The sequence below is a fragment of the Ovis aries genome, chromosome 5, assembly GCF_016772045.2.
Source record: "Ovis aries strain OAR_USU_Benz2616 breed Rambouillet chromosome 5, ARS-UI_Ramb_v3.0, whole genome shotgun sequence".
In the NCBI taxonomy this organism is placed as follows: Eukaryota; Metazoa; Chordata; class Mammalia; order Artiodactyla; family Bovidae; genus Ovis; species Ovis aries.
The window spans coordinates 11,338,921-11,360,170 of record NC_056058.1 but is presented as its reverse complement, the minus strand read 5'-3'; the positions used below and the strand labels follow the sequence as shown (position 1 = coordinate 11,360,170).

Sequence of the window (21,250 nt, the reverse complement as noted above, 5' to 3'; positions counted from 1 at the left end):
TCTGTATGACAGTCTAAAAGAGAAGAACGAACACCATATATCCCTTAATCTTTTATGTTCACCCCAGTGCTGATTCAGCTTCTCTCATCTTCTCTCTGTAGGTTACACCTATGCAGCCCTGGCCCCCACTACCACCAGTGAGTATGCCTTGCCTGGATTTCCTGGCCCGCCTCCACTTTGCGATTGGGAAGTAGTTTTTCTTCTTTACCCTCTGTCCTCCATGAGGGAAGCTTCTGGAAGGTCCCTGCCTCATCCCTTCTCTCTCTCCTGGATCCTGGTGGGAAGTTTTAGACAGGAGGTTTTAGACATATTTATGTTCTCCCACCTGGCTTCCCTGGTGGCTCAGCAGCAAAGAATCTACCCACAATGCAGGACTCGTGAATTCAATCCCTGGGTCAGAAATATCCTCTGGAGAAGGAAATGGCAACCCACTCTAGTGTTCTTTGCTGGAGAATTCCATGGACAGAGGAGCCTGGTGGGTTACAGTCCATGGGGTCACATGACTGAGTGATTGAAAAACAACAACGTTATCCCGCTATATTCGGACCTTCATGTGGCTTGCCTTTTAATTCTCCTAAAACCATGCCCTTGGTCCTCTTTTAAATATTTTATTTATTTATGTGACTGCTTCGGATGCTGGTTATGGCATGCAGGATCTTTAGTTGTGGCATTCAGGACCTTTTTTTAAGTTGCTTATGCAGGATCGTTTTTTAGTTGCCGCATGCAGACTCCTAGTTTTGGCATGTGAGATCTTAGTTCCCTGACAAGGGCTCGAACCCAGGTCCCACGCATTGGGAATCTTAGCCACAGGACCACCAGGCAGGTCTCCGGTCACCTTCTGAGGAACTGAGACTGGGGCTTCAACATATGAATGGGGGAACAATTCATTAAAGTATATACACTCTATACCTTAATTTTCCATACAGTCATGTGATTTTGCTCCATTTTACAGTGAGGAAACTCAGACTCACAATACCAAGCTACACAGCAGACAAATAGGAAAACCAAGAGTTCATACAATTCCAAAACTCATGTTGTCACTTCTTGCTATTTATAGTGAGTTTATCTCAAAAGACATGCTGATTTTTGATGCACACCTATTATATTCTATTTCATGGACCAGACATAATAGGTGTTCACTGAAATGCATTCCCAGCAAATCCTGTAATGAGAACCTTGTAGGTTTTCAAGAATCTACCGCCCTTGTCTTTCTCAGTCACTAAGTCATGTCCAGCTTTTTGTGCCCCGTGGACTGTAGCCTCCCCAGCCTCCTCTGTCCATGAGACTTTGCAGGCAAGAATACCAGAGTGGATGGTCATTTTCTCCTGCAGGGAATCTTCCCAACCCAGGGATCAAACCCGCGTATCCTGCACCTCCTGCATGGAAGGCAGATTCTTTACGATTAACGCATCAGGGAGACTCACCCTTGCCTTAGGAGTGTGTTATTTCAACACTCTCAAACTGTCCTTGGGTCCGTCACTGATCAAAGAAGTGATGAGTGGAAGGAGAGAGAGAGAGAGAAGATGGATGAGCTGAGGAAAGGCAGAAAGATGAATGAAAGAAGGGAAAGTGAAGGGAAGGAGGGAGGATGTATAAACAGATGTGAGGAGGGAAATAGGAGTGAATGGAATGAGAGGAGGATGGATGGAAGAAAGGAAATGATGGAAGGAGAGAGGGAGCAAGGAAAGATGGATGGAAGGAAGCGGGGATGAAGGAAAGAGGGGCAGAAAGGTCATAGAAGGAGAGAAGAACGGGAAGAAGGAAGGGAAAGAGTGAGGTAGGAAAGACGCATGGATGAGTGGGTGGATGGATGAGTGGGTGGATAGAGGAAAGGAAGGATAAAAGGACAGATGTACGGACAGGTGGGTGGAAAAAAGGAAGAAAGGATAGAAGGAAGAACAAAAGGAAAATAGAAAGGACAAATGTTTGGGAAGAAATATGGAAGGATGGAAGGAAAGGTGAACAGAAGGAAATCTGGAAGTAGTGATACATAGAAAGGAGCGGAGGGAAAGGAGGAGAAAAGAAGTGAACTTTTATCCCAGAGGAAAGTTTCGCTTAATCACTTAGCTCCTGCTGTGCTTATCTAGTCTAGAGTCAAGTCAAGGGGTCTCTGGTCTCACTTGCATCATAGATTCATTTATTCTACTTCTCTTGGGGTCTGTGCATGTCACCCCAACTATTGATCCATCTGTTCCCAGCACTGTGCTTCTTAAATGGCTTACAAAACTTAACTTGTTGAAACTTCATAACAACCTTTGAAGCAGGAGTCATTATTATATTATCTTACACATCAGTTCACTGAGATCCTGAAAGGTTGGTTATAGCTGCTAGATTGTTGGGTTTTTTTTTAACCAATGCATAAAAGATTGGCATACCTGTCTGTAAGGGGAGAAGAAAGAGAAAGAAATACACACACACACACACACACACACACACATATATATGGGAAGATATGTATATTTATTTATATATTACATAATATGTAATATAGTAATTACATGTTTATATAGTATACATTCACTTATAAATTTATATTTAAATATAAATATATGTGCCTAGAGACAGACAGAGACAGAGAGTTGGAGAACAGAGAGACTATGACAGATGTCTGGGGTCATCAATGCTGTTTTCTCCTGGGAAAGAACAAAGCCACCAGCGTTTTCACAGAGCCCTCAACGCCTACATCAGGGCTCAAAAAATGAGTCCCCAAATCATTAACCCAACCCTCACTGGTTGCTGGAGCCATCACATCAACAAGTGACCTTCAGATTGATCGGGAAGAAGACACAGGGCCCTTGGAAGCCCCATCTGGGTGGACGCTGGGACCCAAGCTCCCAGTGAGCCTGGACTCTCTCTCTACCTACTGTAGCTGGGGAGGTCAGTGAGGAGCCCTTCACGCTGAACTTCACCATCAACAACCTGCGCTACTCTGCAGACATGGGTCACCCAGGCTCCCACAAGTTCAACATCACAGACACCCTCATGCAGCACCTGGTGAGATGCCAGCTTCCCCCACTCACCTCGTTGTGCCCCTCTTGTGGACCAACGCCCACATGTGACCACCAATGGCTCTCTCCTTCCTCTCCAGCTCAGCCCGTTGTTCCAGAGGAGCAGCCTGGGTGCCCGGTATGCGGGCTGCAGGGTCATCTCCCTAAGGTGAGAACACCCCCACCACCCCCGCTGCTGGCACACCGCCTAAGGACGTGGACTCCTGGCTGTGGGAGCTGCCCCCAGAGGCAGCAGGCTATCCTTGGAGGGTCCTATTCTGCATCCGCTTTTTTCACATTACATTATTCATTATTTTTAATTGTGATAACATAATTTTGTTTGTTGTTGTTATCATTGTTTTAGTCCCTAAGTCATGTCCAACTCCTTTGTGATCTCATGGACCATAGCCCTCCAGGCTTCTTTGTCCATCGGATTCTCCAGGCAAGACTACTAGAGTGGGTTGCCATTTCCTTCTCCAGGGGATCCTCCCGACCCAGGGATGGAACCCATGTCTCGTGCTTTGGCAGGCAGGTTCTTTACCACTGAGCCACTAGGGAAGCCCAATAACGTAAATAATACAGATGTAAAATTAGCCTTTGTAGCCATCTTTGAGTGTACAATTCAGTGGTACTGATTACATGCACAGTGGTGTGCTAATATCATCACTGTCTACTCCCAAAATTTCTCATCACCCTGAGCAGAAATTCCGTGTCTACTGAGAGTTAATCTCACTTCTCCTGGTCAGTCTGTGAGCTGCTGGTATGGGTGAAGCACTTTCCACTCCTATTTTCATTCAACTGACACTGATGGTGCAGCCTCTGAGGCAGGTGGTACTCTGGGTGGCAGGCAGTAGACCTGCCCACATCTAGTCAATCAAACGGATACCTAATAGCAGAATAAATATCTAAGTAAAGTGATTTCAAAGGCAGTGAGAGCGTAAAGTAATAGAAATGGGAGAACAGTTTTCCAGGTGGCTCAGTGGTAAAGAGTCCTCCTGCCAAGCAGGAGACACAGGTTCAATCCCTGGGTTGGAAAGATGCCCTGGAGCAGGAAATGGCAACCCACTCCAGTATTCTTGCCCGGAAAATCCCATGGACAGAGGAGTCTGGCAGGCTGCAATCCATAGGGTCGTGAAGAGTCGGACACAACTAAAGCGACTTAGCACACACGCACACACATGAATTTATACTGTCCTTTCAAGGAAGATGAATGTTTTCTTTCCTTTCTTCCTTTGGTGTGTCATTTTATTTTCATCTTTTCTAGTTTTATTGAGTTGTAATTTGACATATAACATCGTATTATTAATAGTTTAAAGTGTATAACACAATGACTTGATATATTTGTATATTGTAAAATATTATTACCACAATACATTTAGTTAACACCCATCAACACATAATTACATTTTTTTCTTGTCATGGGAACATTTTTGTAGCACATCTTTCTTTAGAACTAGACACCTAGTTCTTCTCGCCATTTGTGGAGGTGTAAATGCCACTGCAGGCATGCATTTTTTTAAAAAAAAAAAGTTTGTTTTTAATTGAAGGATAATTACTTTACAATATTGCTTTGGTTTCTGCCATACATCAACATGAATCAGCCATACATAGGTATAGGTATATATATGTCTACATGCATAGGTATAGGTATATGTATGTATATAGGTATACATATGTCCCTTCTAGGTAGTCACAGGGCACTGGTTTGAGCTCCCTGAGTCATGCAGCAAGTTTCCACCGGCTATCTGGTTTACCTATTGTAATGCGTATGTTTCCACGCTACCCTTGCCAGTCACCCCACCCTCTCCTTCCCACCCTGTGCCCACCGGTCTGCTGTCTCTGTCTGCATCTCCATTGCTGCCCTGCAAGTAGGTTCATCAGTACCATCTCTCTCGATTCCACGTATACATGCGTGCATTTTTGAAGCGCTGGTTTTGCAAGAACCTTTTTTAGGGTCTATTGTATCACATTTTGTAGGATTGGTCTCATCAAAGATCAAGGGATTCAGAGGCTAAACAACTCTAAACCCTTCTAATCTCTCCCTACCATGCTGCTGCTGCTGCTGCTAAGTCGCTTCAGTCGTGTCCGACTCTGTGCGACCCCATAGATGGCAGCCCACCAGGCTCTGCCGTCCTTGGGATTCTCCATAGAGTTCCTATTAAATGAATATCTACCATATGTCCAATTGATTTTTTTAATTGTAAAATACACATCACATGAAACTTAACATCTGAATGATTTTTAAGTGTATAGTTCAGTCATCGTTGTTTAGTTGATAAGTCATGTCCAACTCTTTTGCGACCCCATGGACTGCAGCCCACCAGGTTCCTTTGCCCATGGGATTTCCTAGGCAGGAATACTGGAGTGGGTTGCCATTTCCTTCTCCAGAGGATCTTCCCAAACCAGGGGTTGAACCTGCATCTCCTGCATTGACAGGTGGATTCGTAACCGCTCAGCCACCAGGGAAGGCCAAATAGCTCAGTGGTGTTATGTACATTCACATTGCTGTGCGACCAGGCTCCAGAACTCACAAAACTGAAATTATGCCCATTAAACATTAAACAACAGCGCCTCATTTCCATCTACCCCTAAATGTTGACAACCACCATTCTACTTTCTTTCTCTATGAACTTGACAACTCTGGGTGCCTCATAGAAGTGTACATTATACAGTATTTGTGTGTGTGTGACTGGCTTAATTCATTTAACATAATGTTCTCAATGTCCATCTGTGCTGCAGCCTTTGCCATAATTTCCTTCTTTTTTTAAGGCCAAATAACATCCCCCTGGATGGATGAACTACATTTTAAAATCCATTCAGCAGTACTTGGGTTTTTACACAGAGCAGGCAGTGTGCTAGGTACAGGGGGGTTCCATATGACAAAAGTGAACTAGGCTGTCCTATTCCCTGACCTTATGGAGGTCACCATCTGGAGGGAAGAGGGACAAATAACATACGCTCACATAGAAGATAACCAGGGTTGTGACTCGACAAGCATGGGATACTGTGGGAACCTGAATGGAACCTGACCCAGTCTGGGAGACTTCTTGGAGGAGGAGGATGAAGTATGTTAGTGGCAACCTGAAGGATGATCAGGAAATTACCTAAGTAAAGAAAGAAGGGGAGAAACTTACAGGCAGAAGTGACTGCATGTGCAAAGATCCTAGGGTGAGAGAGTACGACTAGGTGAAGAAACTAAGAATGGTTCAATAAGGCTGGAACACAGGAAGTGAGGTGTATGTGGTGACCACAGGTAAAGAAGTGCCAAGTGGACTGCATCTCCCAAAGGTCAACCTCTCCTTCCGCAGGTCTGTGAAAAATGGTGCCAAGACACGTGTGAATATCCTCTGCACCTACCGGCGGTCCCCCAGTGGCCCCAGTCTGCTGGCCAAGAAGGTGTTCCATGAGCTGAGCAGACAGACCCACGGCATCACCCGGCTGGGTCCCTATTCTCTGGACAAGGACAGTCTCTACCTCAATGGTGAGTGGTTCTCAGCCCACCTCACTGGGTCCACACCCTAACTCCAGAAGAGTCTCTATTAGCTAATCAGTTCTTCAGGGGAAACCTTGAGACAGACTCTATTGTGAATCTTGACTCCACATTGAACTCACACTGCCACCCTGCAAAGCTGGTCCTTGATCAAACCCATTTTAGAGACAAAGAAACTGAGGTTCTGAAAGATTATGTAATTTGCCCAAGTGGGTGTGGCTTGAGAGTGGGAGAGTCAGGGTACAAGACTGTTTTCAGGATCCAACATTGTGCTCCATTCTATGCATTTAACTCATAGAAGAATCTTTCTAGGGACTTCCCTGGCAGTCCAGTGGTTAAGACTCCATGCTTCCAATGCAGGGGGTATGAGTTCCATCCCTGGTCAGGGAACTAAGATCCCACATGCTGAGGGGCATGGCCACAAAAAAAAAAAATCTTTCTAGGGGAGACTTAGGGAAAGAATAGCTCATATCTGTCTCCTTTCCCCCACTTCTCACTTTCTTTTTTAATATACCATGCTTAAATAAGGTCAATTCCAGGAATACAAAGATGGTCCAGCATATACAAATCAATCAGTGTAATGCAATATACCAACAAAGGAAGGATAAAAATTACATGATCAATTCATGATCATAGATACAGAAAAGGCACTCAACAAAATTCAATGCCCGTTTACAACTGAAGTGCCCCCATCAAAGGTGGTACAGAGGGAACACATCTCAACACAACAAACCCATCTATGACTAACCCATAGCCAACATCACACTCAGTGGTGAAGAGCTGAAAGCCCTTCCCCCAATACCAGAAACAAGGCAAGGATGCCCACTCTCACCACCTGTACCCAACATAGCATTGGAATTCCTGGCCACAGCAATCAGACAAGAAAAAGAAACAGAGGACACACAAACCAGCAAGGAAGAAGCAAAACCATCACTACTCACAAATGACATGGCATCTAATTCTAAATTCTACATCATTTTTGGGTAATTTTTTTAAGTCATTGACCTCCTTTATTTCTTCCTTTCATTTAGTGATTTAAACATCATTATCTTATTTAAATGTGCAACTGAAATGATTAAAAATTTTGCTTATTTTTTTTTATATATACATATGCCCACTTTTTGAAAAATTCTTTTCCCATATAGACCATTCCAGAGTATTGGGTAGAATTTCCTGTGTCCCACTCCTCACTTTTGACCAGGATGGGCCTCTCTCTTGGATGGGGCCTCTAGCCAGGAAGGAAGGCAGGCACTCTGAACATCTAGGAGATCCAAGCTTCAGACACACTGGGAATGAGCGTCAAATCCAGAAAGAAACAGCATTTGAAAAGGTGACCCTTAAGGGGTCCCTGATGGTCAGTGCACAGCTGAGATGAAGTTGACTGAAATTATACTCTGGTTCCCTTGTCTGTCCCCCACCTGGGAATAGAGTTTGACAGCTCACACTTTCTTATCACCATTGCCCCATCAGGTAGGCAGGGAGACATCCTGGTCCTTTATGATGCCCATTTTATTCTTTTCTTTTTGGCTGTCTGGTGCAGTATGTGGGATCTTGGTTCCCCAACCAGGAATCAAACCAGCACCCCCTGCATTGGAAGCATGGAGTCTTATTGGACCACCAGGGAAGTCCCACAATTAATTTCTAATCCAAAGGTCAGGAAAGCTTTAATCATGGAGATGACATGTGAGTCTGATCCTAGACGATGCATAGATACTCACCTGATACAGAAGGAATGGCATCCAGAAAGGAACCCCACGTGGACAAAGGCAGGGAGGGCTATCTGGGCTTGTTCCTCCACCTCCCCTTAACGTGTGGCTTTTTTGCATCCAGGTTATAATGAACGCGGTCCAGATGAGCCTCCTACAAGTAGGTATCTTTTCATCCACTGTCCATTTCAGCCTCCAGTGGTCTTGAGCCTAACTTTTCTTCTCACTGACAAAGGGAGCTTGCCTCAGACTCAGGCTGCGTCTCTTGAATCTGGACAAAGTATCAGTGGGAGAAAGGATGATGAGTCCTTGGTCTCTTTTTGGGACCCGCAGCCATGGTATTGGCTTTCCGAATTTTCCATACCCTTCTGGGTTGGAGGAAGAAATTTGAACGAGCATTCCCTACAGTAATAAGGGTTGAGGTCATATAATGACCTTGTAGTCTCTGCCTCCTGATAACAAAATCTTTTATAGGAGAGGCAGAAGGGGTCATAATGTCAAAGTGCAAGCTCTAGTGGCTACTCAGAAGTTTGGCCATATTTGTCCATTCACACTTGTAATGATCACTTTACCTGTCTTTTCACCAATCCTTCCTCTATCCTCCCAGTTATACCTGCTCTCGGACCTCTTCCTCCCTTCCCCCTTCCCTCCCTTTCTTCCTTCCATCCATCCACCCATCTATCCACTCATCCATCCAACCGTCCTCCTGCCTATACACCGGTTTTTCCTTCTTTCCTTCTTCACCTCCATCTATCTCTCAACTTCTCTTCCTTGTGTTTATCCTTCTCTCCTCTTTGATCCTCCTTTTGTCCATTCTTCTTTTGATCCATCCAGGTATCCCATCCATCTGTCCATATTTCTGCCCTTCCATCTGTCTGTCCTCTTTGTTCAGTCTCTCTCTCGTTTACCCACTCTCTTGGGTTCATTTCACTCACGGGTTTGTTCCTCCCTCTACTTACACAATGATTCCTTTGCTCTCACTCATTAATGGTAGACCTATGAATGGTTGTCCTTGGACAACCACTTATACAGCCCAGGCGAGCCTGGGGGGCTTCTCCAGGTCTGGGGATGGGCTGTGTTCCTCCCTTATACCTCCCCTTTCCACAGCTCCCGCACCAGCTACCACGTTCCTTCCTACTTCACCATCACCTGTGCAACCGGAATCCACCACAGGTATCGGAGGCCCCTTTTCCTTCCCAAGAGAAGCTCTCCAGCCCCACACATCCACCAGCCAATTGTAACATAGAATCTGGGAGGCCAGGGTGTGCAGTTCTGGCTTTAGGGCCATCACGCTTATCTCAAAGATTATACCAACAATTCAATCTGATGTTGGCCCTCATGGAGCCCCCACTCTTGTGAGACTAACAGACTATTATAATGTATGTCTTGGGGAAAGGCCCCTGGCACCATTTAGAAGGGAAAGGCTTTCTGGAGAAACTTCCATATGACCTGAGTCTTTAAGTAAAAGTAAGAGCCATCCAGGCAAATAGGGAATGAGAATTTTCCTGGCTGGTGGGATTCCATGAGCAAAAATGTCAGTGGTCAAAAACAGCATAGCGTATGGGGAGAACTGGGAGGAATTTGGTTTGCATGAAGTTTAAAGCTTAAGCTGGAGTAGATGGATCCCTTAGTTGCCCAGTCACATCTGACTCTTTGTGACCCCATGGACTGTAGCCCACCAGGCCCCTCAGTCCATGGACTTCTCCAGGCAAGAATACTGGAGTGGGTAGGTATCCCTTCTCCAGGGGTTATTCCAGACTCAAGGACTGAACCTGGATTTCCTGCATTTCAGGCAGATTCTTTACTGTCTGAGCCACCAGGGAAGCCCTGGTGTAGATGAAGCAAATGGACACATTAAGCTCAAAGGTTGGCAAGAACTAGATTAAGAAGGACTTTGAGTGCCAGATCAAAAAAGTTGAACGTATGCTGAAGGCCATAGGGAGCCACATGTGGTCCTAGAACAGTGATGACAAGAGTCAGGTTTTTATTTAAGAAAATTTCTTATAGTGTTCAGTGTAGAGAACATCCTTTAGTAAGGGCATCCAGTGAGGCTGCTGGGGTGTCAGTCCAGGTCAGAGAAGATAAGACCTGAGCTGCGACAGGGGTGGAGAGAGGGGATGTACGGAGGAACTGTTCTGCAAGCACAGCTGGTATTAACTGGAGATGAGGGAGGAGGAGCTGAACAGATAACACTAGTTTTGACTTGGTGGGTGGTAGTGCTACTGGAAGACAACCAAATACAAAGAATATGGAACTCTGATGTGGTTCCAGGTCGGCTCTCAGTGATAACCATCTATCCCCCTCTCTTATTGCAGCTATGGGATACAAGCTGAAGACCCTCACACTTAACTTCACCATCTCCAACCTTCCATACTCATCAGACATGAGCAATGGCTCCGCAATGTTCAACTCCACCAAGATGATCCTACATCACCTGGTGAGATGCTGGTCCCAGCAACCACTGGTGGGATCACTCCCATGTATCCTCTGCCCCAGTGCCTGTCTTTTCTGCTCATCATCTTTCTCCTACCTCCCCAGCTTGGATCCTTGTTCCAGAAGAGCAGCTTGGGCCCCTTCTACTCAGGTTGCAGACTGATCTCCCTCAAGTAAGACCTTTTCCTGAGTATTTGCCAGTAAAGACCACTTTTGGTGTCCACCCCTCTCTCAGTCTTCCCACTGACCTCTCACTTGCTTCTCCCTCTTCTGGGCCCCACGCCCAGAGGTTTCAAGACCTCTTTCTTGAGTTCCCACCTCCCTCTCCCTAGACCTGAGAAGGATGGTGCAGCCACCAGCGTGTATGTCGTCTGCACCTACCACCCTGACCCCATGGGCCACAGGCTGAACATAGAGCAGCTTTACTGGGAGCTGAGCCAACTGACCCATGGTGTCACCCAGCTGGGCTTCTACACTCTGGTCAAGGACAGCCTCTTCATCAATGGTGAGTGTTTATGCTGAGCTTGGATTAACAGTGATCACTACTTGTCCCTGTTCTATTTTATTTCCTCTTGAACAAGTCAGCCCAAGTTCTATCTGGGGAGCACCTTCCAAACCTCCATGGGATTGGTCTTCCTTATTAGTTCAGGAAAATAGCATGAAATTCTTTGACCAAATGAATGTCAATGAATTTTCATTCAAAACCAAAATGTCTAACCCATGGGATTTCTTGGGACTGAAGTTCAATGCAAGGTTCTTCCATGGCAGTGGTTCTTACCTGGGGGTGATTTCTGCCCCACTGAGAGATACTCAGCAGTGTCTGGAAACATTTTTGATTACTACAGTAGGGGAGGGTGCTCCTGGCATCTAGTGGATAAAGGCCAAGAATGTAACCAATATCTTTCAATGCACAGCAGACCCTCACCACCAAGAATTATATAGCCTCAAACTTCAGTAGTTCTGAGGATGAGAAACCCTGCTGAACATGGTCCCATTGCTCCTAACTGAGCACCAGACCAACAGTTGTCACATGCATGCGTGCTCAGTTGCGTCAGTCATGTCTGACTCTTTGCAACCCCATGGACTGCAGCCCGCCAGGCTGCTCTGTCCATGGGATTCTCCCGGCAAGAATACTGGAGTGGCTTGCCATGCCTTCCTCCAGGGGATCTTCCAGACCCAGGGATCAAACCCAGGGCTCTTATGCATTGGCAGGCGGGTTCTTTGACTAGCACCACCTTAGAAGCCCAACACTTATCACACTTCACAGCAATTACTTAATGGTCCAACTCTACAGAATTAGTGTTTGTTTAACATGGCACTGGATCCTGTTCTTAATATGTCGACACACTGTAATACACAATGAATCAGTGAACAAACGAAAGTTGAGTATCTCAGTCCTAATATTTGGGGATCCATTGCAATTCACATTCTTTCATTCAACAAACTCATATGTGTGACCATTCTGTACCAAACCATATTCTGGGCATGGAGATAGAATACACAAGTTTTATTCCTGAAAAAGTCATAATCAAGGGAATTAAAGATTACTTAGGGACACAAGTAAGGTAAGTCAGAAAGACAAAGGCAAATACCATATGATATAACTTATATGTGAAATCTAAAATAGGACACAAATGGAACTATGTATGAAACAGAAACAGACTCACTCGCAGGGAACAGACTTATGGTTGCCAAGCAGGAGGGGAATGGGGGAGAGATCCAGTGGGAGTTTGGTTAGCAGATGCAAACTATTGTATATAGAATGGGTAAACGACAAGGTCCTAGTTTATACCACAGGGAACCAAATTCAATATCCTGGGATAAACCATAATGGAAAAGAATGTGGAAGATAAATATATAACTGAATTACTGTGCTGTACAGTAGAAATTGGGCTTCCCTGGTGGCTCAGCAGTAAAGACTCTGCCTGCAATGCGGGAGACCTGGGTTCGAAGATCCTCTGGAGGAAGGCATGGCAACCCAGTATTCTTGCCTGGAGAATCCCATGGACAGAGGAGCCTGGTGGGCTATAGTTCCCAGGGTCGCAAAAAGTCAGACACAATTGAGGCAACTGAGCACGCACGCATGCATAGTAGAAGTTAACACAATATTGTAAATCAACTATACTTCAATATAATAAACTTTAAAAAATACTACTTGGGGACACAGAAAATGCAGAGACACTATTATTAACAGGGTGCCATGGGAGTGCACGGGCAGGGCAAGTCAAAGAGTGCTTCCTGGAGGAGGAGATTATGTGCCTGAAACTATACTAGGCATTGGACATGACAAGAACAAGACAGATGAGGGCCTGCTCTTATTGAGCTCCATCTCAGTGGGCTCCTGAAGTAGGAATAGGAGTTTTCCTGGAAAAGAGGAAGGTGGAAGAGCATTCCAGGAAGCAGGAACTGCATAAGCTCAAGCAGAAAAGCTCAGCTCAGGAGATTTCTTATAAAATTCCAATTTTCCTCCTCTATGGGGTGACTTTCCATTCATGAGCCCCTAAAGTCTCCAACATATGGACCTGATTTAGATTATGATGGTAGGTAGGGTGTCCCCTGGGCCACCATGTCTCTGTGCTAAAAGCCGAGTCTTTGTCTGTCTTTTCTTCCTCTCTGTGGCTCCAGGCTATGCACCCCAGAGTTTATCTCTCCAGAGGGAATACCAACTAAATTTCCACATCATCAACTGGAATCTCAGCAACCCAGACCCCACATCATCAGAGTACATCGCCCTGCTGTGGGACATCAGTGACAAGGTGGAGGTCTTTCTCACCCCTCCGATCCCTCCTGACCCTGAGTGCCCCTCTTATTCCTCAGTCTGACATGCATCTATTTTTCTAAGCTGTTCCCCTTCCATTTTTATTATTATTATATTTTATTTTTGGTTGTGCTAGGTCTTCATTGCTGCACTCGGGCTTTCTCTAGTTGCGGCCATCGGGGTTTACTCCTTGTCATGGTGCGTGGGCTTTACATTGCGGCGGCTTCTCTCGTTGTGGGGCACAGGCCCTCGGTGTACAGGCTTCAGTAGTTGTGGCTCCTGGGCTCCAGAGCATGGGTTCAGTAGTCGTGGCATAGTCTTAGCTGCTCTGAAGAATGTGGAATCTTCCCTAACCAAGGATCGAATCCATATCCCTTACATTGGCAGATGAATTCTTATCCACTGAACCACCAGAGAAATCCTGCCCTGCATCTGTTAAGTGATTGTTTCAATTCTTCCCTTTACCTACATGTTCTAGGTTATTTCAGATTCCGGAGTTGGTACCCTAGCTGCCTCCCCACTTTTCAGATGGGAAAATTGAGGCTCAGAAAAGGGAACATTGTGCCTAAGGGCGCACAGTGGAGTTAAGGGCAAAACCAGGATCAGAACTCAGGTCTCCCTTGCTTCAAGACCTATGTTTGTTCCTCTGGCTCCAGTGGCCCCCTCCAGCCCCAAGAGACCTCCCTCTCACCCAGCCTCCCTCCCCTTTATTCTAGGTCACCAAACTCTACAGAAGCAGCCAGCTACAAGACGTATTCCTCTCCTGCCTGGTCACCAACTTGACGTAAGTTGAGGAGACTGAAAGCATTGGCTGAGATGGCAGCTCAGGGCTCTGAGCACTGGCTGGCACACCCTTGGACTGGAAGTCATTGACATGGTGCCCATTCTTCCCCACATCCCTGACAACTTACCATCTCCTTCCATCTCCTTCCTTAGGTCTTTGGGGTACAGGAAAAGGGTTACCCTCATGGACCCACCATCTCCCTGCACCCACCTCCTTCTTGGGAAATACAACTTCTAGCTGATAGTAATCTAATAATATTTATCATGGCCAGGCTTCCTGTTGAGTACTTTCATGCATGATCATCTCATTTCATTTGCTTAACATTCTCACATGAGAGATACAATATATACATCCCCCATGTTCACATGGGAAAACTGAGGCATAGAGGTTGGGTTTGAACCCACATCTCTGAAGGATGAGTAGAGGCCTAGGATATCTATACCACAGAGAGGGAGGTTCATGGGACATGCTGCTGACTTTGAAAGGTAATCATTTAAGTTCTTTTGTCTTTAACATGGGGATAATTATAAAAATAGGCTTCCCTGGGGGCTCAGTGGTAAAGAATCCACCTGCCAATGCAGGAGACTTGGGTTTGATCTCTGGGTCAGGAAGAGCCCCTGGAGAAGGACATGGCAACCCACTCCAGTATTCTTGCCTGGAATATCCCACAGAGGAGCCTATTGGGCTGCAGTCCATGGGGTCACAAAGAGCTGGACAGGACTTAGTGACTAAACAACAGATTATAATTATAGCTTCTACCAGAGTGATAGGGAAGGACTGTGGAAGTCACTTCTTAGAGGTCCACGATAGACATTCATTATTGTTACTGTTATTGCTTCTCTTCTTAACTCCTAGAAGCTTTTCCCTTTTTGCTCAGGGTCTCTTCTCTTGCCTGGAGCAAGAAGGCAGTCAGATACTGCGGTGCTTACCCTTAAGTCTTTACCTCTACAAAGCAGGAACTCAGGACACACTGCTGGTGTTGGGTGCTGGCTGAGATCCCATGGTCTCTGTTCCCAGGTTGGATCCCATATCAGTCACCATCAAGGCCCAGTTCTCCTCCAGAGTGGACTCCAGCATGGTGAAGCAAGTATTTCTAGACAAGACCCTGAACGCCTCATCCCACTGGCTGGGTGCCACCTATCAGCTGACGGATGTGCACGTGACAGGTGGGACATAGAGTGGGGGATATGGGGGGATATGTCCCCCCATAGAGTGAGGGACATAGAGTGCTGGAAAAGGTGTTTTTAAAAATTCTTTTGTTGTCATTCAGTCACTAAGTCATGTCCAACTGACATTTTTATGACCGCATAAACGGCAGCATGCCAGGCTTCCCTATCCTTCACCATCTCCTGGAGTTTGCTCAAACTCACGTCCATTGAGTCAGTGATGCCATCCAACCATCTCATCCTCTGTTGCCCCCTTCTCCTCTTGCCCTCAGTCTTTCCCAGCATCAGGGTCTCTTCCAATGAGTTGGCTCTTCGCATCAGGTGGCCAAAGTATTGGAGCTTCAGCTTCAGCATCAGTTCTTCCAGTGAATATTCCGGGTTGATTTCCTTTAAGGTTGACTGGTTTGATTTCCTTGCTGTCCAGGGGACTCTCAAGAGTCTTCTCCAGCACCACAGTTCAAAAGCATCAATTCTTTGGTGCTCAGCCTTCTTTATGGTCCAATTCTTCCATCTGTATATGGCTACTGTATATTCTTAGTCTTTTTAAAAATTTTTTTCTTTTTGGCTGCGCTGGGTCTTCATTGCTGAGTGGTCTTTCTCTAGTTGCAGCGAGCAGGGGCTACTGTCTAGTGGCAGTGTGCAGGCTTCTCATTGTGGTGGCTTCTCTTGTTGTGAAGCACATGATCTAGGCACTTGGACTTCAGTAGTTGTAGCTGTCAGGCTCCAGAGCATGGGCTCAGTAGTTGTGATGTGTACGTGGGCTTAGTTGCCCCACAGCATGTGGGATCTTTCCAGACCAGGGGGTCCCTGCATCGGCAGGCAGAATCTTAACCACTGGACCATGAGGGAAGTCCAAAAGATGGTATTGTGAAGGATAGGGCTTCTGGGTATGAGCAACATGGATAGAGGGTGCAGAGGAAAAAGGAGAGGCTTTCTGGAAGCCCATGCTGATGACTCATGGCAATGTCATCCAACAGGAGACAGGAAGAGAAAATCCAGCAATTGCAACCAACAGAATGATTATTTTACATGTCAGTTTTTCTAACCCAAGATGGGAAGGATCCTGGGTTTCCTTCTTAGGCTGCGGTTATGAGTCATACATCGGTTGATTCATTTATTTAGTCATTAAATGTATATGCCATGAAAATAAATAGGCACTGATGGTACATTGTGATTGCTGCTATGACAGAGGAATTTCAAAAGTCTGTGGGAATTCCAAAGAAGGATTATACCACTCTCTCTTGGAAAGTTTTCTAGAGGAAGTGATGAAGAAACAGATCTGAAGGAGAATAGGACTTAGGTGAAGGGAAGAGATAGGGAGTTGAGCCACATGTGTCTGTAACCTACAAGATAGAGCATGTCATTGAAGGAGGATATAAGGAGTTTGGTGTGGCTGGAGCATACACCTTGACATAAGATGGGTGACAGCTGTGGCTAAAGATGTGGGCAGAGACTTTCCTGAGCACTGGAATGGTTTGGGGAGGAACATGGCACACTCAGAGTTCTACTTTAGAAAGCTCATCCTCTGGTGATTGCCGTCTACCAGGACAATGAGTGGGGAGAGGTAGAAAGACACATTAGGGACCTAGATCAGCAAAGATGATGGATGCCCACTGGAATGGTCAACATCTGCCAGCTGCTCCAGAGAAAACTCCTCTTCCCCACAACCTAGTGAACTCTCACACTGCTTAGTGGACAGCTGGACAGGCAGACAGACAAATGGATTCAAGGTGGACAGATGGTCTTCAGTAGCCAATTTTTAAAAACTTTTCCTTGAAGTGCAGGTGATTTACAATGTTGTGTTACCCTCTTCAATGCAGTAAAACAATTCAGTTATACATATATATATATGGGCTTTCCAGGTGGCTCAGTGATAAAGAATCTGCCTGCCAGTGCAGGAGACATGGCTTTGATCCCTAGGTTAAGAAGACCCTGGAGAAGAAAATGAAAACCCACTCCAATATTCCTGCCTGGGAAATCCCATGGACAGAGGAGCCTGGAAAGGCTGCAGTCCATGGTGTCACAAAAGAGTCGGACATGGCATAGTGATTAAACAACAAGAGCATACACACATATGTATTTTCCTTTTTCATATTCTTTTCCATTACAGTCTGTCACAGACAACTGAATATATTAATAGTTCCCTGTGGTATACAGTAGGACCTGTGGTTTATCCATTTATATATAATAGCTTGCCTCTGCTAATCCCAAACTCCCATTCCCTCCCTCCTCTGTCTCCTTCCCCCGTGGCACCTACTAGTCTGTTTTCTATGTCTGTGAGTCTGGTTTTGTTTAATAGATATGTTGATTTATATCATATTTTAGATTCCGCATACAAGTACTATCGTATGGTATTTGTCTTTCTTTTTCTGATTTATTTCACTTAGTATGATAATCTCTATGTCCATCCATGTTGCTGCAAATGTATTATTTCATTCCTTTTTTATTGTAGCCTACTTTTTGTGGGGAGGGCTGCCCTGGGTCTTCTTCATTGCACACACAGGCTTTCTCTAGTTGCAACATACTGGCTTCTCTTTTGCATCAAGTGGGCTTAGTTGCCCCACGGTATGTGAGATCTTAGTTCCCAGACTAGGGGTCAAATCCCCATCCCCTGCATTGCAAGGCAGATCTTTAACCACTGGGGGACCAGAGAAGTTCCTGTAAACCACTTTTAAAAACCCAGCTCAGTCCACAGTGCCAGGAATAAGTAGACTGACTCTAATGACTTCTTTGTTGAAAACTTCCCCTGATGGGAACTTTCACTTTCCTTTTATTCTAGAAGTGGAGCCATCAATTCATCTACCAACAGACCAATCAACGATCAGTCCCAATTTCCAGGAAGTCCAGCTAAATTTCACTGTCACCAACCTATTCTATTCTCAGGACATGAAGCAGCCAGACACTCCCAAATACCAGAGAAACAAGAGAAATATTGAAGATGCGGTAAGAATGGGCTTCTGTGCCCACTCTGTTCCTCTGCAGAGACTGACCTATGGACACTGAAGAGTCAGAGGGTGACCTTTGTTTTTAGTGTGCACAGTTACATTTTTTTTTCAGTTTAGCATCTGGACATTTCTAAATTTTATTTATTTTTTATTATTATTTTATTTTGGTGGTGCTGGGTCTTCGTTGCAGCACACAGACATCTGGAGTTGTGGCACATGGGCTCCAGAGTGCACGGGCTCAGTGGCTGCAGCCTGTGGGCTTTGTTGCCGTGCAGCATATGGGATCTTAGTTCCCCATCCAGGGATCAAAACTGTCTGCATTGGAAGGCAGTTCTTAACCACTGGACCACCAGGGGAAGTCCCCTGGACATTTTTTTTTAATTGAAGTATAGTTGATTTACAATACTGGGTTAGTTCCAGATGTACAACATAGCAATTCATATATATATATATATATATATATATATATATATATGTATATATATATATCCTTCTTCAGATTATCTTCAATTGTAGGTTATTATAAAATATTATGTATAGTTCCCTGTGCTATGCAGTAGATCTTTGTTGGTTATCCAGAAGATGACTTCTTTTTTTAATAGTTCATGAATAGTTGCATTTTACAAATGAAGAGACAACCATTGAAGGGTTCAATTACTAGCCCAAGTAATATCCTGGAACAGGACATGCTTTGGTGTACATACCTGGGCTGGTTTTTCTTTTCTGTCTTGTTTTCTTGGTTGCACTGTACAGCATGCAGGGTCTTCGTTCCCTGCCCAGGGATGGAACCCATGCCCTCTGCAGTGGGAGCAGGGATTCTTTACCATTTGACCGACAGAAAAATAAATAAATAAATAAATGAGGCAGTGTACTCATTGGCTAATTGGCATTCTCCAGTGCCACAGAGTCATGGATTCTGACCTAGGAAATGTTGCCCTACCTTTCAGCTCAACCAGCTCTTCCGAAACAGCAGCATCAAGACTCATTTTTCTGACTGTGAAGTTTCAGCATTCAGGTGAGTTCCAGCTCAGGACCTGATCACTTTGGAGACTCGCACTGTCCTTTAGAAGTGTCCCCACTGCTGTAGTCTTTCAGTTCCTAGCTGTTATGGAAGGGAGCCCTAGGAACATAGAGCTGTTACCTAAACACTGGGGCTTCCCCGGTGGCTCAGTGGTCAAGAATCTGCCTACCAATGCAGGAGCTGTAGGAGACACCCGTTCGATCTCTGGAGAAGGAAATGGCAACCCACTCCGGTATTCTTGCCTGGGAAATCCCATGGGCAGAGGAGCCTGGCGGGCTACAGTCCATGGTGTTGCAGAGTTGGACATGACTGAGCGACTAATGCTTTCAGTTTTCTGCCGTATAACAATGCAAATCAGTCATAATTATACCTATATTCACCTCCCTCTTAAGAACACTGTTCTAATGAAAGAGATCAGTCACAAAAGACCACACAGCATGTGATTCTATTTACATACATGTCATATAAATGGAATGCCTATTGTCCAGAAGAGTAAATCCCCAGAGGGAGAAAGGAAATTGTTTGCTAAGGGATGGGAGTGAGGGAAGAATGAGGAGGACCCATGCTAATGAGTCAACTGGTTCTAACCTTACGGTTGTCACAGTTACTGAGTCCTTTGTGAGAGCGGAATGAGAACTGTGCAAGCTATAATGCCATAACGTTGACTCCATTTACCAAGATACAAACATTTTTTTCTTACCTGAATGCTGCTTGGCTTGTTGCCAGCCTTTGGTTCATTTCCAGACTTCTGGAAAAGTTGATTTTGGCCATGTTTACCAGTATTCTCATTGTTTTTACAGATTTTCGGGAGTCCTTACTCTAGCATTTCAAAATGTTCTCGTTGTGCTTATTTCTTTATAAATTAATCCAATTAAATAAAATGAGACATTTAGTTTCTCACTTAACACTAGTCATGTTTCTTTTTGAGGCAAATTTGATTTCTTTCTTTCTGGTTTGCTTTCATAATGTGCAGATTAACCCTTTTTTTAATATTTATTATTTGACTGTCCATGGAATTCTCCAGGCAAGAATACTGGAGTGGGTTGCCATTCCCTTCTCCAGGGGATCTTCCCAACCCAGGGGTTGAACCTGGGTCTCCCACATTGCAGGCAGATTCTTTACCGTCTGAGCCACCGCCGCGTCTTACTTGCAGCATGCAGAATCTGTTTTAGTTGTGGTATGCAGACTCTGAGTTGTGGCATATGGGATCTGATTCCCTGACCCGGGATCGAACTCAGGCCCCCTGCATTGGGAGCACAGAGTCTTAGCCACTGGACCACCAGGGAAGTCCCATAGTAGCCATATTTTAAGTGCTCGGTAACAAGGGGCAAATAATGACTGCACTGGATCCTGCAGACACAAATGTTTACATCATTGCAGAAAGTTCTCCTGGACAGGGCCAGCAGAGAACCTAGAATTGGGGTAGAACTCCAGGTACTGATATCCTTCCAGGTCCGTCCCTCCAAGCAACCACACTGGGGTTAACGCTCAGTGTAACTTCGCATTTTTGGCTCGGAGTCTGAACCGAGTTGTCATCTATGAGGAATTCCTGCGTCTGACCAAGAATGGCACTCAGCTGCAGAATTTCACCCTGGACAGGAACAGTCTCCTTGTGGATGGTAAGACTCCCTGATCATTGGGGCAGGAGTGAGGGCTTCCAACTTCCTCACATGGGGGCTTTCCTGGGAGTCTGGAGACCTGAGGATGAGTCAGCATTGAACTTTCCCAGGCTGGCAGAGGTGGCACAGTCTCCCAGACTTTACCCATCACTGAGGGAGAAGAAATGATACCCAGTGGGACACAGGAGACACTTGCCATCTCTCCTAGACAGCATAATGCAGTAGAAATTTCTTAATGATGGAAATGTCCTATATCTGTATACATCACATGAGACTCCTGAGTATATTTGAAGTATGATTATTGTGACTGAGGACTTCCCTGATAGCTCAGTTGGTAAAGA

General features: G+C 45.3%; 1 protein-coding gene across 2 annotated transcripts in view; it reads left to right on the top strand.

Annotated features, from left to right (window-relative positions):
- Positions 1-21,250, top strand: part of LOC101103644 (mucin-16) — a 76,125-nt gene that overhangs the window by 48,860 nt on the left and 6,015 nt on the right. For both annotated transcript variants that reach the window (XM_060415430.1, XM_060415431.1), the window contains 15 exons: positions 102-137; positions 2,870-2,994; positions 3,089-3,156; positions 6,296-6,468; positions 8,308-8,343; positions 9,291-9,356; positions 10,499-10,620; positions 10,722-10,789; positions 10,949-11,121; positions 13,242-13,372; positions 14,091-14,158; positions 15,176-15,324; positions 18,104-18,267; positions 19,217-19,284; positions 20,743-20,909. In XM_060415430.1, coding sequence (XP_060271413.1) covers positions 102-137; positions 2,870-2,994; positions 3,089-3,156; positions 6,296-6,468; positions 8,308-8,343; positions 9,291-9,356; positions 10,499-10,620; positions 10,722-10,789; positions 10,949-11,121; positions 13,242-13,372; positions 14,091-14,158; positions 15,176-15,324; positions 18,104-18,267; positions 19,217-19,284; positions 20,743-20,909 — 1,614 coding nt within the window. The remainder of the gene's footprint in view (positions 1-101; positions 138-2,869; positions 2,995-3,088; positions 3,157-6,295; positions 6,469-8,307; positions 8,344-9,290; positions 9,357-10,498; positions 10,621-10,721; positions 10,790-10,948; positions 11,122-13,241; positions 13,373-14,090; positions 14,159-15,175; positions 15,325-18,103; positions 18,268-19,216; positions 19,285-20,742; positions 20,910-21,250) is intronic.